The following is a 15,558-nucleotide window of genomic DNA, read 5'->3' as shown; positions in this document are numbered from 1 at the left end:
GAGAGAGAGGCGGGGACCCATCCGGACAATTTTGGGTGCGGGACACTTGTGGTGTGACCGCTTTTGTCTGTTGGCCTGCTGGTCTTGACTTGCTGGGCATGGACGACCCCACTGTCCGATGCTAAAGGAAAAGGGGCCCGGTGGCCGCGGGAGACTAGCTTCGTGATTCCCACCATCCGAGATGATGGGACGGGATGAGGTTTGTCAATGAGAAACGGGGGCACGAGACCCCGAGGATGGGGGGTGCCCATGAGGGTGCGCATTTGGGCGGGCAATGATAAGGCGTGCTGCCGCCAGATGGAGGGGTCCAGAGTGGTCCGACTCAACCAAAGGAAGCCCTCTTCTGCGGCTGGTTGTGCTGTGTGACGTGCAGCATGCCCCTCATCAGCTTGCGCTTTCTGTGTATGTATGTAGAGGCGAATGGCGTGTGAGAGCAAGACCAAATAACAAGTGTTTGATGGGGCGGATTGGCCGAGAACCTGGGCTCTTCTGGCCTTCCAGGTTTGAGACCACCATAGATTGGAAGCGCGCGGTTGAATGACACGCTATTCGTATCCGTCTTGTTGAGCCTACGGTGTGAAAGAGCAGAGAAACTTGAGACATTTTGAAGCAGAGTTGGTTAAGCAGGTAGGGAGTCACAAGCTGACGCATCTCTCGGGCAATGTCGATGCGCAAACAGTCGTCGTCGTTGGTTGTTGTATCCACTTGCTGCTGCCTTTGAACATCAGAAATGACCTCGACAGCCCCCACTGTCAGGCTGTCGGGTGCGTTGGAGTCGAGATCCTAGCTGTGGGCCAGCGACCAGGAGGCCTGGGAACCAAGACCCAGCGAGACGCCTGTTAGAGTGGGACTCCCATTTTGCTGGGAAATAAGGTTGTATCAGCGTCACGTGTTAACGCGCAAAACGAGTTTCATTCGATCTCCCACAGTGAGCACCCCCCGGCTGCCACCCACTAGCGCGGTGAGGGGGAGGAGTTGACCTGCTAAAGTCCCTTTGCTCAACATCTGAGAGCCCGCTTGCAACCCCGACCACAATCCAAAAACAACAAAACAAGCCACCCATACCAAGTTCCCTTGCGACCGTTTTATTCTTTCTCCATTTTCACATACATCCAACTGTCTGTTCAACTACTCTATTCTCAAAAACACATCATCAAAGATGGCGAACGAGGTAAGTGCAAACCCACCAAAACCCGCCGTTTCCCCTCCCGCCATGTGAGGTGGCTCGCATGCCGCCGATAGCGTTGGGCTCGGTGCCATTTAGCTGCATTCTCCTTTACACATCAGTCGCTAACTGTTTTCCTCTTTCTGCAGCGCGAAAGGTGTGTTAGACTGCTCTCGGCCGTGGTCGCCAGCCCGCAGCGAACCAGCTAACCGATCTTGAAATTGCAGCAAGACTTTCCTCGCCCGTCTGTGCGAGCAGGCTGAGCGCTACGATGAGATGGTCACCTATATGAAGGAGGTCGCCAAGATCGGTGGAGAGCTCACTGTTGACGAGCGGAACCTGCTTTCCGTCGCCTACAAGAACGTAGTTGGTACCCGCCGTGCCAGCTGGCGCATCATCTCGTCCATCGAGCAGAAGGAGGAGTCCAAGGGCTCTGATAAGCACGTGGGCACCATCCGCGACTATCGCCAGAAGATTGAGACCGAGCTGGAGAAGGTCTGCCAGGATGTTCTCGACGTCCTCGATGATGCCTTGATCCCCAACGCCGCCTCGGGTGAATCCAAGGTCTTCTACCACAAGATGTGCGCCTGCCCTGCCAAAACTCCCCGCTCTGCGTTTGCATGTTTTTTTTCATGTTCTAACTTGGTTTTGCTACAGGAAGGGTGACTACCACCGCTACCTGGCCGAGTTCGCCTCGGGCGAGAAGCGCAAGGTCGCCGCGACCGCTGCCCACGAGGCTTACAAGGTAGAATTGCCCACTCGATTACGCACGTGCTTTGCATCAACTGACATGATGAATTCGCGCAGAGCGCCACCGATGTCGCTCAGACCGAGCTGACCCCCACCCACCCCATCCGCCTGGGACTGGCCCTCAACTTCTCCGTTTTCTACTACGAGATCCTGAACTCCCCCGACCGTGCTTGCCACCTGGCCAAGCAGGCCTTTGATGACGCCATTGCCGAGCTCGACTCGCTCTCCGAGGAGTCGTACCGCGACAGCACCCTCATCATGCAGCTGCTCCGGGACAACCTCACCCTCTGGACCTCGTCTGACAACGGTGAGCCCGAGGGCGCTGCCGATGCCCCCAAGGATAAGCCCGCCGATGCTCCCAAGGAGGCCGATGGCCAGGCCGAGGAGCCTGCGCCTGAACAGCAGTAAGCGGCGTCACTGCTTGCTTGCTTGCTTGATCGTCTCGCTTTTTCCTCTGTCGCACACCCTCTCTCTGTCTCTTGGGCTGGGGCTCCACGCGCAGTTAATCGCTGCACGGGGATCCTGCATGGCCCGTCTTGGGATCTGAGTTTACGGTAGGGATATGGGTCTTGTTGTCTGGACTGGGCTAGCTGGCGGACTCTGGTATGCGCCAGCACGCTGTTCAAGGCAAAGAAAGGGCTGGACTGCGCAAGGGAGTTGGTCGTTGGGTGGGGACTGAAAATGCAGGGCATGGTGCTTTTCTTTTTGTTATCTCGTTTTCCCTTTTTTTACTCACTGCTTTACCCCAGAACGGGCTATCGTCCGTCCATTATATGGGGAACACATGCAACCAAATCCAAATCCACAAGCTCGTCGTCCTTTGCGAGGTCGAGACAATACACAGAAACCCCCTCTTAACCGAGCCTTGTCTTTTCCTGGCCTGTTTCGTTTGGGTGTTTCGCAATCCTCTACAGCTGGGTCCGTGATCTCTGACTCGTGCTGGGACTCGTGCCACTATTTCCTAGTGTGGTACATGTGCGTGCTATTTCCTTGTAGTTTTTCCCTCTTAACGGGATGGGGCTGGCTGGGCGGGGTATGGAAGGATGATCTCATTGATTACTCCCGTGGTTATTGCAACCTAAGATAAAGAATACAAACCAAGCTGATATGCTATATGGACAATTTTTGGTGCCGGGGATTGAGTCATGTACCCCCGTTGACCTTGAGACAGTCGGCTACATCGAATGTTTCCAGGTGTGTCGTCTGGTTTCAAGTAACCATGTACGGGGGTTTAGATGCAAGCCCTTCTTCCTTGACTTCCCCCGTCCTTTCGTTCCTCTATACTCAGACTAGGAAACGTATAAACATGTAACCACGTCCAAACGGAGCTAACTCGCCCTAATACACCACACGCCGTTGATCGGTTATCACACATAGCACGCGAAAACAGCGAACGACTTCACATGATTTGTGCATTAACAATACCATTACTTGTATTTCTTATATATCAATCACCCAGCCCTGCCAGGCCCAGTACAGTTCCAACCCCCTCCTTTAAACATTTCGAGACTCCGGCAAGACTTGCTCTCTCCTCTGTTTGCCGCGCTGTGCCGTACTGTACCATACTTTTGCAACAGTTTGCTCTGTATCTATGACACCGCCGCTAAGCGTGTTGTGGTTTGGCCCATCCGCCCATCTCGGTTTGTTTCGTTCCGACAATAAGTCGGTATCTATATCGGCCATCTCGCCATCCATCAGACACTCGTGTATTGGTTGATGTGAGGCAGTTGAGTTCGTGGCTGTAGGCTTGCTTTTGCTTCTGTTTTGTAGCAGCGCAGCCAAGTAGTACAGGGCACTTGTAGCCCTGCTGGTTATAAGGCGGGTAGTTGGTGTTGACTGCTGCTTCCCGTAGACCCAGGCGGCAGAAACGCCCAATGATTTCGTTGGAATGCTCGAGGGCTCGGCGGCAAAGTTGAAAAGCAAGGGATCCCGGGGCTGGCTTCCAAAGAAGCAATACCCAAGTGCTGAGGCGCCCCGTTGTTTGCGTCGGTTGTGGGGAACTACCGAAAACCATATTCTAGTCTCAGGTCGGCCGTCTTCGCACCTTCGCGCTTTCATCTCTCGCCGGACAGGCAGCCGCCGTGAGGTATCCGGTGGGCGGGTATGCTCAGTAAAACCGTTTCGTCCCAGCCCCCCGAGCTTCATAATAAACAGGCCGCGGGGGGCCACCAGAACGACCAACACCACCACGCCCAGCACCACGCCTCCGCCACCTTCGCCGCCGAACCGCCCGCGCAAGCGACTTGACCAGACCAGCCCCCTAGTCCTTGGACCTAGCCGTCGCGCGCTGGAGCAGCGCCGCCGCCCTCTGCAGGCGCGAGAAGCTCCGCGACAAGCCCAACGGCCGGTGCTGCGCGTCCACATCCGAGTCGCTGGTCCCGTCCGTCTCCGACGACAACGACTGCGCGCCGCCCAATCCCGCCCCGGAACCGCCCACCACGCCGCCGGCGCCGTTCGTACCGCCGGCCAGAGCAGGCAGCAACTTCCCGCGCGACCGCGACTTCCACACGAAATACCCACCCCCACCACCACCACCACCACCCTCGGCCTGCGCGGGTGATTTCAACAGCCTATGCGCCCCGGCCCCGGCCCCCGTCGTCACCGGCGAGGCACCAGGGCCAGTCGCAACCCCCCGGCCCGTCCCATGCACAGGCGCGGAAACCGGCTGGCTCGGCGGGCGGGCAAGAAAGCGCTTCTGGTCGGTAGTGGCCCAGCGCGGCTGGCAGTCCTCGGGCGACCAGGCGTGGGGGTTGCCGAGCTCGGCGTCGCGCTTATGTTGCGCGGCGGCGCTCTTGCTGCGCGACGACGGCCGGCGCACGCGCAGCAGCAGCTCGCTGAAGAAGCGCTTCCCGCTTGTGAGGTTGAGGGCGCCGCCCCCGCTTCCGGGGGAGTAGAGTTTGCTGTGGCTGCTGCTGCTGGAGTGGGAGCCGTGGCCGCCGTTGGTGCTGCTGGGTGGGCGGCTGCAGAGGCGGCAAATTTCCGGGTCGGGGGTGGCCGGGGTGGTGGGTTTGGATTTGTTGTTGGTGGATGAGGGGGAAGCGGTTCGTTGGAGGATGGCGCGCACGTTGTCGGCGAGTTGGGCGCTGGTTTTGCCTTTGCGGCCGCGGTGGATGCCGTGGGTCTCGATGGCCTCGGAGCAGGCACAGTAGGTCTCCTCGCCGTAGCTGGTTACTGCTTGGCTCCAGCCGCGGATCCAATCGGCCTTTTTGCCTTGATTCCTGCGCGGGAGGAGTTGTTGGCGGGTCGCGAGCCAGTCGACAGGTGCTGCGGTGTCCTCTCTGCTTGGTGGCGGCCGTGTCTCCTGGGTTTGTGTTTCTTGGGGTGGTGGTGGTGGTTGTTGTTGTTGTTGTTGCGGGGTCTCTGCTCGGGGTTCGTCTCGTATTGATGGCTGCTTCGGTTCTACGACTGCTCCTACTGGCTTCGGTATGTCTTGGGATAACGCTGGTTTGTCGGAAGGGCTGGTGGTATCGGAGCACGGTGTTGCTTGAGCCATAAACTCGGACAGGGCCAGGGGTGCCGGGCTTTGCGGCGTGGGGACGCTCCGGGGAGATGCATTGCTTGAGAGATCCATGATTGTGGTATTCAACAGTTCGAGATCGACGGGTGTAGTCGGGGGTGGGTGCGGTCTTGGTGTCGCGTGCCTGGTATTAAGCCTCGTCCTAAAGGCAGGGTAGACCACCGTTTTCAGGGGCGTTTTGTGCTCTGTGCTCTCTGTGCTTGAAATGTGTCAATCGGCAGATTCGAAGCTAGCGATCAAAAAGGAAAAGTCTCCCAACTTGGATCTCAGCTGGGAAGGGATTGAAGGAATCGAGGCCGACTCACCTGGGCCTGTCACACAGCGAGATGTGAGATGCGCCTCGAGTCTCCCTTGTCCGACCTTCGAGATAGCAGATGCAAGACACGGCCTACCAATGGTCGCCAATGGTCCAAGGCGCGTGTAGAGATAGAAGCAGTGACTCTAGCTTGTGTCCTGTTCCACTTCGTGAACACTGCGTTGTGTCACCGGAAAGCGACAGCGGTATCGGTCACCATGGCCTCGGAATTGAAAACACACCCCGATCTTGGTTTCTCGCAACACGCAACGGGCAGCCTGTAAAAATATAATTGAGACGTCGTGATGAAAGTACCAAGTAATCCACTGCAAAGTTGACCTCGGCCCCTTGTTGCTGAAATTTGCAGATTCAATTATTTCGAGTTGAAAAATGGTCGTGCACAAGCGAAAGCACGAACCAGAACCAGAACCAAAACCAAAGCATGGAGCAACCACAGCGGCGCCGGCGGTCACAACTCACGCGCTCTCGCTCTGCTAGGCTCGGTTTTCCAGTTGGGGTGGGTGCTGTGGGTGCTGTGGGTTCGTCCCCGACTCCCCGGTTCTCGGCAGGCAAAAAGCGACTTCTTGGCGGGGGTCCTGATGACCTCTTTGGTTCAAGACCCAGACCGCTACTGGACTAGCGCACGGCTTGTGCCTCAGTAGTGCCGCAGCCGGGTCGTTGCAGGCACACATGGAACTGTGCAAGACGATGTGGAGAATTACACAGGAACGCTGCTGGTATCCCCTGTAACACACCTGATTAGTGTTGGGAGAGAGGAATGAAGCATTGAGCATTGACTTGTTATGGCTCTTTAATAAGTAAAGAACGGATCCTGATATCGTTTGTGTAATTTGAGATCCACGAGTCAGTAAAGCCTTCTCAACGCCTTCAAGAAAGTTTAAATACCATAAACGCACTGCATATGTAAATGACGTAATTTGGTAGATGGTGCAGCTGGCGGCTGAACGGTCAGGGCCCGGAGAGATCGTGAACCTGGGGAAAATCATACTGATCGGACACTGTGAGCCCTCCCCTCCCATGGCTTGGCTTGTGGATGTCTGTGGTTTTGAATTCAACCATACACAACCACACATAACCACTTAGTTAGGTATATACACAGCGGCGACCAAACAGCAGAAACCTGCACACCGAGAGCACTTTGCAAAGTCGTCAACCATCATACCAGGAAGTAGTCTCACAGTTTCGGTATCCGTGGTCAATATCAATTCCTACCAGGTTCTTGCCATACCCGCCTATCCAGAGCCCATAATTATATCCCTCCAATCAACCATATATATATGTTCCCTCGACCACAAGCACAACCACAACCTTAACGCCGTTTGTCACGGTCAATTGTCCCATTTGATACTAGCTGAGCGGACACCTTGCCAAGCTTCATCAACCCGAAATAAAACGAACCCCTTTTCAAACGCCTTCTCTATACCCATTACCCAAAGACAACAGCCGTGAAACCATCAACATCTTCCTAAGACGAAGGCTTCAACGCCTCCCATCCGCCCATCTCCATCGCCCCGTCATCCGCCAGCAGATCAACCACTGGCGGCGCCTTCCTCGGTGCCGGCGGAGGCGGCGGCGTCTGCTTCTGAAACGAGGGCGTAGGAGCGGGGCTCACCGGTTTCCTAGCCGGCAACTGCGGTTTACGCTCTTGTGGCCCTGCCAACCCAACAAGCGGTATCCCGCCCGCAGCCGCCATCCTGCTCTGTGCCGTCACACCCGCGGTAGTATTAGTTCGACGAGGAAAGTGTGATGGCGACGGTGTCCGCTCCCTAAGGCTCGCATTTCTGACCGGCAGCGGGGCGAGGCCGCGGCTCAAGTCTGACCCCGAGCCGTGGGAGGTGTTGGGTGTTGGCCGTCGAGGAATGTCAGCCGCCGATACCTCGGGGCCACGTGGAGTTGCGTCCGAGGCGAGGCTGGTTGAGAGGATGCTGCTTGCTGGGGAGACCGGGGCTGCGAGATGCGCTGGCTTTTTTGCCACGGGCGGCGCGGCCTTTTGTTTCGCTAGCTGCTCTTGAGATGCTCCCGGCTTCGGTCCAACAGGCGGAGTCGGCGTTGCCTTGTTCACCGGCTTTCGCTTCTGTTGAGCCGATGGAGCCGGGGAACCGGTCCCTGACCCGGTACCCATGCTCGTCTGCCGCCGTGGAGGAGGTGGAGGAGGTGTTCCATCTTCCGGCCAGCTCTTGATGTCTTCATTGATCTGCATCCTCCCCATCTTAGTGGGAAGCATTGATGGATCGTAGGGAGGCGGTAGCTTTCTCGGCGCTGAGCTAGACGCTGATGACGAGAGTAGTGTAGAATGGTTGACGTGCTCGTACGGCGAGGTCGACATGCTGGAGAAAGACGACAAGCGGGATTCCGACCTAGGAATACTGACCCAGTCCGGCTCGTCAGTTGGCGCGTGGGGGTTTGTTGGTCGCTTTGGGTTCAAAATGATTTGTGACGCTGGGTTGTTGGGCTTGGGTGGGCTGATGGAAGACTTCGCCATCTTTCCGTTGTCCAACCACCATTTCTGACGGTCGGAACTCGCCGGTGGAAGTCCGGGTTCGATGGCATCGTACCCTATTAGATCCTCGTCGTCGGATTCGTTTGCACCTAGGTTCGCGGTACCATCCCCAACCTCGGCTTTGCGTCGTTCGTAGACCTCCCGGCTGATCTTGTCCCGCAGCTTCTCATTCACTATGTTGACAGTACACTCAAAGATGGCGTAGACTGGCCGGTGGTCCGAGAAGCGTAGCGGGGCCGAGTTGTAGGCCAGCTGTCGAAGGTTGGAGCCTTTTCGAAGGATGCGGTCAGTCCATGCCGGGATACGTGCTTTCTCACTGCAACCCATGTCAGCAATAGTCTTTACATGTACCCCCATGAAGCTACTCACGAGCTATCAAAGTCGTCGGTGCCGACGTCGTACTTGTATGTCGGCATGAAGGTTATTCGAGCTTCGGAGTAGAAACGAAAGGAGAGCCCCGCCACCATTTGAAGGTTCAGTTGGTCGTTCTCGAACAGCCGCTCAAGATTCCGCTTCTTCACCGCATCTTTTGCTGCCTCCAGGCCGAGCCCAACTCGGTAGTTGAAGTCGCCAAACCAAATGACCGAGTCTAATCGGGTGTGTTAGCCTTGTCAATTGGCCCAATCGCAGCTCTGTTTATCTCACCATGGTCGGCTATCCCCCTGTTCCTCTGGAAATGGAGGCCCTGGTCGATAGTGGCATAATCTCGGTTCCTCTCCTCGTAGTTGGCGAAACCGGCCGCCAAGTGTGCGGTCACGAAGCAAATGGGTGTGTTTGCGTAGTCCATCCGGATCGCAACCGCCCCTTTGTTCCCAGCCATCCCTGACATGCCTGTTTTCTTGACACTGCCCTCCACGTTCTTGATATTGTGAAGTACCGAGGTCTTGACAAAGATGCACAGCGCAGCGCCGACGAGTTGTCCGCTCCGCAGCAGGACATACTTCTCGTCCCCCTCTCGGTTGTAATGCTCGTCCAACGTGGCTTTGATAGCCCGTTCCCAGAGCTGTTTTCTGGTTGGGTCGCTGTTCATGATTTGCTGGGGATTAAGCTCGACTATCTCTTGAAATCCAATAGCGATAATTTCCGGCTGAATAGAACCAAGTTCGGAGGGCCAAAGCCAACAAGACAGATCCTCACTGATGCCATCAGTCCTCCCATTGAGGTTGAAGGTCCCCACGAGGCTATTGATGTCAGCGCCGACCTTAGAACAATCGTTTCTAGTACTTACATATGAATCTTCTCGTTTGTGGAAAACTCGGCGTTCCGCCGTTGCAGCTCGCCGGCAACATAGTCGCTGATCGGGTCGAATAGAATGACGGGCGCCTGGCTAACTAACCTCCCGAGCAAGGTATCGATGGTTGTTTGGCGGGCCTTGTCAGCGAAGTTGTTGTAGTAAAGCCGGGTGGCTGATTTTCGGACATCGGCAATGGCCCCGGCAAGTGACATTTTCCCAGTGCGAGTGAAAGAGGACTTGAGGGCGCCGGTGCCGGCGTAGATTTTGGATAGGGAGTCGCCATTGTCAGCCCACAAGTTAGCATGGCGGGACCAAAAGTCAGAGAGCGCTCTTTCCCCTCTGTGACCGAGGAAAGCTTCCACAGCCATTTGGGAGATGATGGTTTGAATGAGGTTTGTCCTGTCTAGACAGTCAAGGCAGTTTGTCCTGAAGACACCCTCCTGCTGAAGGACCACAACAGATCGGCGCTTCTTATGGCCATGCGTACTGCCGTTCGATTGCCCCAAATCATCCGACTCCTGCGCAAGATAATACGCAAATCCGTCGGCCGAATCTTCGATATACCGTCGGATTTCGTTGGCCGCCACGTACCCCTGAGGGCCCTTGGTCTCTGCATGGAAATCATACTCGGTCTCCCTGAGCAACGCATGATCCCTGGACTGGCTTCCCTCTGGTCGGCTGAGGGGGCAGTTTTGAACGCCTAGTCGGTAAAGAGTCGTGAGCTCGTACTCTCCGGGTTTCGTGGCGCTTAAGAGGTTCACAACATGAACCGCGCCGTATGCTTGCTCTAGGTCGGAGAAGTGCTTGTCGAATGCTGGTTGGGTCCCGTCCGCCGAACGCGTAACGGTGATCTTTTGCTGATTCGGTATAAGGCCGGCAGCCTGCTCCCAAAAGACCGGCACTGAGCCTCGTACCTGGGCGTACGAGAACACGACCCCGGATGGGCTCCAATATGTCGTCTCTGTTTCCACGAAATTGGCCACGTTCCCATCGTCGTCGATGCCCCTTGAATTAAACCTTGTACCGGCTCTTCTGCATGACAGCCGCGAGGTGATAGTCAAGTAGGACGGCAAACCAGTATTCGCAGAGCTCAATGGCGCCCTGTTTTGTGGTATTGTCCAGGTTCTGCAGAAGCCACGGATCGCAGAGGTTAAGATCCTCGATGCGTCGAGTGCGTCCCGCTCTTGCTTTTGTAATCGTGATCGAAAGAGAACGAGTGGTCGGATCATGTAAGAATTCCACAGGAAGGATTCGTCGAAGTTATCTATATCGAATTCCGCAGCATCGGCCGGCCTAGATCGTGTTAGTGCCATGTCTGGCGCGGGTGTCCTGCATTGTCTCCTCACCTGTCTTGCATGCGGTTTGTAACATCGAAGTCGGTGCTATAATAGAAGGTACCGTTCCCAAGCAGCTTCTGCAGTTCCTGGCAAGGGTGCTCTATTGCAACATCCCTCCTCCCCAGTCCTTGCCCGTATACAGAGGCAGCGTCCGAGTCCAGGTCGTAGGGATCGAGGGCTACGACGTCATCGTACTCGGCCGAGTTGAGGCAGAAGAACTGGACAGCCTCGATCTTCTCAACTGTCTCACCCGGGCGAAGCGTTGCGACCCGCGAAGCTTGTGTGATAACACATAGAAACACATCTGGCCCGATCGATATAAGCCCCAGCGTTCCGTAAATGGGCCGTGGTGTTAAGGGGCGGTAGTCGTCAAGTAACTTGTCGGATGCTGCAGAAAACTCAACCATGCATTTGGACGCATTGTTGTCGGGGTTGGGAAAGCGCGGGCGGCCGGCCGATACAGACGCAAGGGATCCATTGGCGATGACTTCGCTTGTTGTTGTGCTGTGTCTTAAGATGAGGGCATGCGACTTGGACGCGATGGCGATGGCGCGGTGGGGGTATTCTCGAATCAAGATCTGGCTGGACTTCTCGAAAGACGGCGGCTGGCCCGGCCACAAAGCCGTCGAGGGTGGGCCTTGATCGTAGTCCATGTCGGTCTGAGTCGTAAAGAGGGGCTATGATGTGGTTGATATTTAATATGAGGACAGCTTGCGAAGTCGAGCGCAGTCGTCATAGCGGTTCCAGAGCGAACGACGCTGGGCCAATTCGGCGCCGGGACGAGTCAGGCTTTCGGGGAGCGACAGGAAGCTGCTGGTGGACAACTCGAAAGTACAGCCATATAAGTCGACCTTAATGCAAAATATCGGGTTGGAATGCAGCCGAGGGGCATCCGCTTGTATATAATGGAGGGCAGGAGGTCAGCCTGACGTGCCTGCCCGGCTGGGCGCTTTCCAGCTGCACAATCTGTCAGCCGCCTTGTTTAGTGCCCCTGCACAGAGCTGACAGCGCGGGGGGCTACCCCTGGTCCTCCGGGAGTTCAAGGCTATTGCGGGGCTAATGGGCTGCTCTTTGTTTTAAATGTCTGGGCAGAGAAAGAATACAAGTAACATGGCAACACCAAACAGCCGATATCATGATATTTGTTTTGTTCCAAACATACATGGCTACCCCGAGGTGAAGGGAGCTAGACATCGGCTTTCATTATCGCAAACACGCCCGGAGCGAACAAATAATCAAAAATACTGCCATGCTTCGTTTTGTTTTTGCACAAGGCCGGGGCTTGCTATCCAAACAACCTACCTAGGAACGTGGAACTGCATCTTGGTATCGCACAGCACACAGGTCCGGTAAATCTCGACGAAAAGAGTGGCAGAAAACGAAAATGACAGAAAAACATTTGGTGGCTTCAGGAATGTAATCAATGGTGAGATCATGCTTTCCGTTTCCGGAAAAATCAGCCTCTTCCTATCATGTTTGTTTATTGATTCAATCATCATTAGCCTGGAAAAGGAAAAGAAAAAAATTGAACAGTCGTGAAAAAAAAAGTGATTAAAAGGGCATGATTAGCTAAGCAGTTCACCTCCACCCAGATCTAGCCCAAGCTGTCCCATGCCTCGAGCTTGCCAAGCAAGATGTCCCAATGTGGCCAGCGCGAATCATAAGTGGGACCCTTACCCAGCAGCCGCTTTTTTGCATTTGACTTCAAACTTCCAGCCTCCCGATTCCATCGTCCTCCCACCTCGTCCACCTATCTTGGAAGCCTCAACATCGAATTTCCTATCGGTTTGAAACTATACGCCCTTGACTCAATAATACTAGCTCGTAATTCGGGATTTCGACAAGTCGACAGGCACCTTCTCTGCCAACCTCTTGACTCGCGACCATGGCCGACTTCGCCAACTTCGGAGGCACCGACGAGGAAAACGCCGAGATCAAGCGGCTCAATGCCGACGTGGTAAGACGCGTGCATTCTGAAGCGCGCTACCGACTGCTAACCCACATCGCGATAGGAAACGGATACCGACAACTTTGAGAATTGGGAGAAGTTGATTCGCGCCTGTGAAGGCCTCGAGGGCGGGCTCAACCGGAACTCGAGTCCCCAGGCCTTGGCGACCCTCCGCGACTCCTACGACCGATTCCTCCTCAAATTTCCGCTTCTCTTCGGCTACTGGAAGAAGTATGCCGACCTCGAATTCAACATCTCGGGACCCGAGTCCGCCGAAATGGTATGCCATTGAGTCTCACACCGGCATCAGGCGAATTCAGGCTGACACGATTGCTAGGTGTATGAGAGGGGTTGCGCCAGCATCACCAACTCAGTCGATCTGTGGACTGAGTACTGTTCTTTCAAGATGGAGACCACTCACACTCCCCACCTTGTGAGAGAGTAAGTATACGCGGACCGTTTCCTTCCCTGCCCCATGACTCCTCACCCGCAGCAAACCTGCGAGGCCGGCCCGCGCCACCGACCGAACCGCCAGAACCATCAGAGCGAACGTACAACCATCCGGGACATGGTGAGAGATACCAAAGGCAGCCGCCACCCTCTGCTGGGATCGTTCTCTCACAAAGTTTAACCAGGCTCTGCTGTGCTCGGCAGATCACGCCCTGTGTGCTGTGGCCTCGTCCTCACTCCCCATTCGCACTTTTCCCGGAATTGTAGTCTGGCCTCCTCAGATGGATCGCACCACTTACACAAATCCCCTATTGTATTTACACACCCTTCCCAATTCGCCCCATCCCCATCCCGTCACATCTGTTCGCCGCTGACACGGGTTTCAGGCTCTTCGAACGCGCCGCCTCGCATATCGGCCTGGACTTCCTCTCCCATCCTTTTTGGGACAAGTACCTGGAATACGAAACGCGGCAGGAGGCACAAGACAAGATCTTTACCATCCTCAACCGCGTCATTCATATCCCGATGCATCAGTATGCTCGGTATTTTGAGCGTTTCCGGCAGCTGGCCCATACTCGCCCTCTGGAGGAACTCGTCTCGGCGGACATGCTAGCTCGGTATCGCGCCGAGGTCGACAGCGAAGCCGCACAATTTGGTGTGCAAAAGCCAGAGCTCGAGATCGAGCGCGACATTCGCGCCAAGATTGACGCCTCTTTCTACCAGGTCTTCCAGCGGACTCAGGAGGAGACGAGCAAGAGGTGGACGTACGAAGCCGAGATCAAGCGCCCGTATTTCCATGTTACGGAGCTTGAGCATCACCAGCTAATTAACTGGCGGAAGTACCTTGATTTTGAGGAGGCCGAGGGTGGCTACCAGCGGATTGTGTGCTTGTATGAGCGATGCCTGGTCACCTGCTCCCTCTACGACGAGTTCTGGCTTCGGTACGCCAGGTGGATGTCGGCACAGGACAACAAGGACGAAGAGGTTCGCAACATCTACCTGCGTGCGGCCACGCTTTTTGTTCCCATTAGCAGGCCAGGCGTTCGGCTCCAGTTTGCCTATTTCGAAGAGATGTGCGGGCGGGTCGAGATCGCCCGGGATATCCATGCCGCTATCCTCACGCAGTTGCCAGATTGTGTTGAGGCTATCATCTCGTGGGCCAACCTGCAGCGACGACAGAGCGGTTTGGACGCGGCGATCGAGGTGTATAAGGCGCAGATCGATTCCCCCGTCGTGGACATCTTCACAAAAGCTGCGTTGGTTACAGAATGGGCGTTCTTGTTGTGGAAGGTCAAGGGCTCGGTTGATGAAGCGCGTGCTTCCTTCGCCAAAAACGTGGATTGGTACGCCGACAGCCGCCACTTTTGGCAGAAGTGGCTCGAATTCGAGCTGGAACAGCCGACAAATGCGGACATGGAGACGCAACACGCCGAGCGGGTCAAGAACGTCTTTGCCGAGATGAGCAGCAAGAGTCGTCTTTCGCCAGGCATCAAGCAGGAATTGGGCCAGGTCTACCTGAGCTACTTGCAACAACGCGGGGGCAAGCAGGCCATGAAGGAGTTCCTCATCATCGACCGGGAGCTATTTGGGTAAGCAGTGCATTGTCTGTCAAGGCGCGGTAGCGAACGATACTAACTAAATAATACAGGCCCCAGTCAGTCTCTATCATCACTAAGGCGAAGCAATCTAAAGAAAGTGTTGGCCTTCCAGCTCTTGACGACGCAACACGCCCCAAGGCAGAGAGACGCTTTTACAACTACTACGAGTTGCACACGGACCCGGACCCGAACGCCCAGGGGCCCGCTAATTTCGATTAAAGTTGGTTTGAAGGGGGGGATTGGTAGGGTGAACGAGTTTGCTATGGCAATATTCCTCATTGCGTTTCAAGTACATTGCCATGGTTTATGGCTGGTTTTTTTTCTCGGGGTGAACGTGTGTGCCAGAGCGACTTTTGCTGGCCAGTCCAGCAAAAGAGGCGACGCTCCTTTGTTCCGAAGTCGGAGGAGCAAGATGTTGGGCGTTTGTGGACTCGGTCTTCTTGAGAACACTTCCATAATGGGAGGCGAGGTCTGGCCTGTTAGGTATACGGGATTATTGTGTATGGATTATGTAGCACTATTGGGCATGGTGGATCTTCGATTGTTTGTTAGGTACTCACCCGAGGGTCAATCCACCTGCACTTCGTATATGTATGTCGCCAGATATGACAATAGTTTGAGAAGACTGATTGGAGTTTATGTGGCCAAGTTTTACTTTGTTGCTTACTGACGCACTGTCATGGAAGCATGTTCCGCCATCGGCCTCCTTCCGAAGCGGGAGAGATAGACGAACAGAGATCCCA

General features: G+C 55.4%; 4 protein-coding genes across 4 annotated transcripts; 2 read left to right on the top strand and 2 right to left on the bottom strand.

The window, feature by feature from the left end:
* The first annotated feature begins 933 nt into the window (after window positions 1–933).
* Window positions 934–2,422, top strand: F5144DRAFT_60869 (14-3-3 domain-containing protein). The gene is made up of 5 exons (XM_066791601.1): window positions 934–1,171; window positions 1,315–1,322; window positions 1,393–1,746; window positions 1,823–1,910; window positions 1,973–2,422. Exons 1-5 carry the CDS (start codon window positions 1,160–1,162, stop codon window positions 2,321–2,323), a joined length of 813 nt encoding a protein of 270 aa, XP_066649097.1. The 5' UTR covers window positions 934–1,159; the 3' UTR covers window positions 2,324–2,422.
* Window positions 2,423–4,175: 1,753 nt separating this feature from the next.
* F5144DRAFT_589201 (uncharacterized protein) lies at window positions 4,176–6,419 on the bottom strand (the record flags this gene model as incomplete). Its single annotated transcript, XM_066790012.1, has 4 exons — window positions 4,176–5,626; window positions 5,738–5,873; window positions 5,919–6,074; window positions 6,348–6,419. The coding sequence occupies 4 exons, from the start codon at window positions 6,417–6,419 to the stop codon at window positions 4,176–4,178; spliced, it is 1,815 nt and encodes a 604-aa protein (XP_066649096.1).
* A 603-nt stretch (window positions 6,420–7,022) lies between these two features.
* On the bottom strand, window positions 7,023–11,841 carry F5144DRAFT_60808 (SacI homology domain-containing protein). The gene is made up of 5 exons (XM_066791577.1): window positions 10,829–11,841; window positions 9,477–10,775; window positions 8,894–9,429; window positions 8,618–8,837; window positions 7,023–8,564 (listed from the first exon to the last, which is right to left on the bottom strand). The coding sequence occupies exons 1-5, from the start codon at window positions 11,470–11,472 to the stop codon at window positions 7,214–7,216; spliced, it is 4,050 nt and encodes a 1,349-aa protein (XP_066649095.1). The 5' UTR covers window positions 11,473–11,841; the 3' UTR covers window positions 7,023–7,213.
* A 381-nt stretch (window positions 11,842–12,222) lies between these two features.
* F5144DRAFT_557345 (uncharacterized protein) lies at window positions 12,223–15,461 on the top strand. The gene is made up of 6 exons (XM_066788018.1): window positions 12,223–12,245; window positions 12,412–12,776; window positions 12,832–13,047; window positions 13,105–13,208; window positions 13,604–14,806; window positions 14,866–15,461. Exons 2-6 carry the CDS (start codon window positions 12,705–12,707, stop codon window positions 15,032–15,034), a joined length of 1,764 nt encoding a protein of 587 aa, XP_066649094.1. The 5' UTR covers window positions 12,223–12,245; window positions 12,412–12,704; the 3' UTR covers window positions 15,035–15,461.
* The last annotated feature ends 97 nt before the right edge of the window (window positions 15,462–15,558 follow it).

This window comes from Chaetomium tenue (genome assembly GCF_020726465.1).
Source record: "Chaetomium tenue strain MPI-SDFR-AT-0079 chromosome Unknown F5144scaffold_1, whole genome shotgun sequence".
Classification (NCBI taxonomy): Eukaryota; Fungi; Ascomycota; class Sordariomycetes; order Sordariales; family Chaetomiaceae; genus Chaetomium; species Chaetomium tenue.
This window is presented reverse-complemented; position numbering and strand designations above follow the sequence as displayed.

What these genes read in the sequence shown, in the direction of transcription:
- F5144DRAFT_557345 (XM_066788018.1), top strand. Translation starts at nt 12,705, where the DNA reads ATGGCCGACTTCGCCAACTTCGGAGGCACCGACGAGGAAAACGCCGAG. An exon ending in GACCCGAGTCCGCCGAAATG is followed by an intron (nt 13,048 to 13,104) that starts GTATGCCATTGA and finishes CACGATTGCTAG; the next exon opens with GTGTATGAGAGGGGTTGCGC. An exon ending in ACTCCCCACCTTGTGAGAGA is followed by an intron (nt 13,209 to 13,603) that starts GTAAGTATACGC and finishes CACGGGTTTCAG; the next exon opens with GCTCTTCGAACGCGCCGCCT.
- F5144DRAFT_60808 (XM_066791577.1), bottom strand. Translation starts at nt 11,472, where the DNA reads ATGGACTACGATCAAGGCCCACCCTCGACGGCTTTGTGGCCGGGCCAG. An exon ending in ACAAACGAGAAGATTCATAT is followed by an intron (nt 9,430 to 9,476) that starts GTAAGTACTAGA and finishes TGACATCAATAG; the next exon opens with CCTCGTGGGGACCTTCAACC. An exon ending in ACCGACGACTTTGATAGCTC is followed by an intron (nt 8,565 to 8,617) that starts GTGAGTAGCTTC and finishes CATGGGTTGCAG; the next exon opens with TGAGAAAGCACGTATCCCGG.
- F5144DRAFT_60869 (XM_066791601.1), top strand. An exon ending in AAGGTCTTCTACCACAAGAT is followed by an intron (nt 1,747 to 1,822) that starts GTGCGCCTGCCC and finishes GTTTTGCTACAG; the next exon opens with GAAGGGTGACTACCACCGCT. An exon ending in CTGCCCACGAGGCTTACAAG is followed by an intron (nt 1,911 to 1,972) that starts GTAGAATTGCCC and finishes GAATTCGCGCAG; the next exon opens with AGCGCCACCGATGTCGCTCA.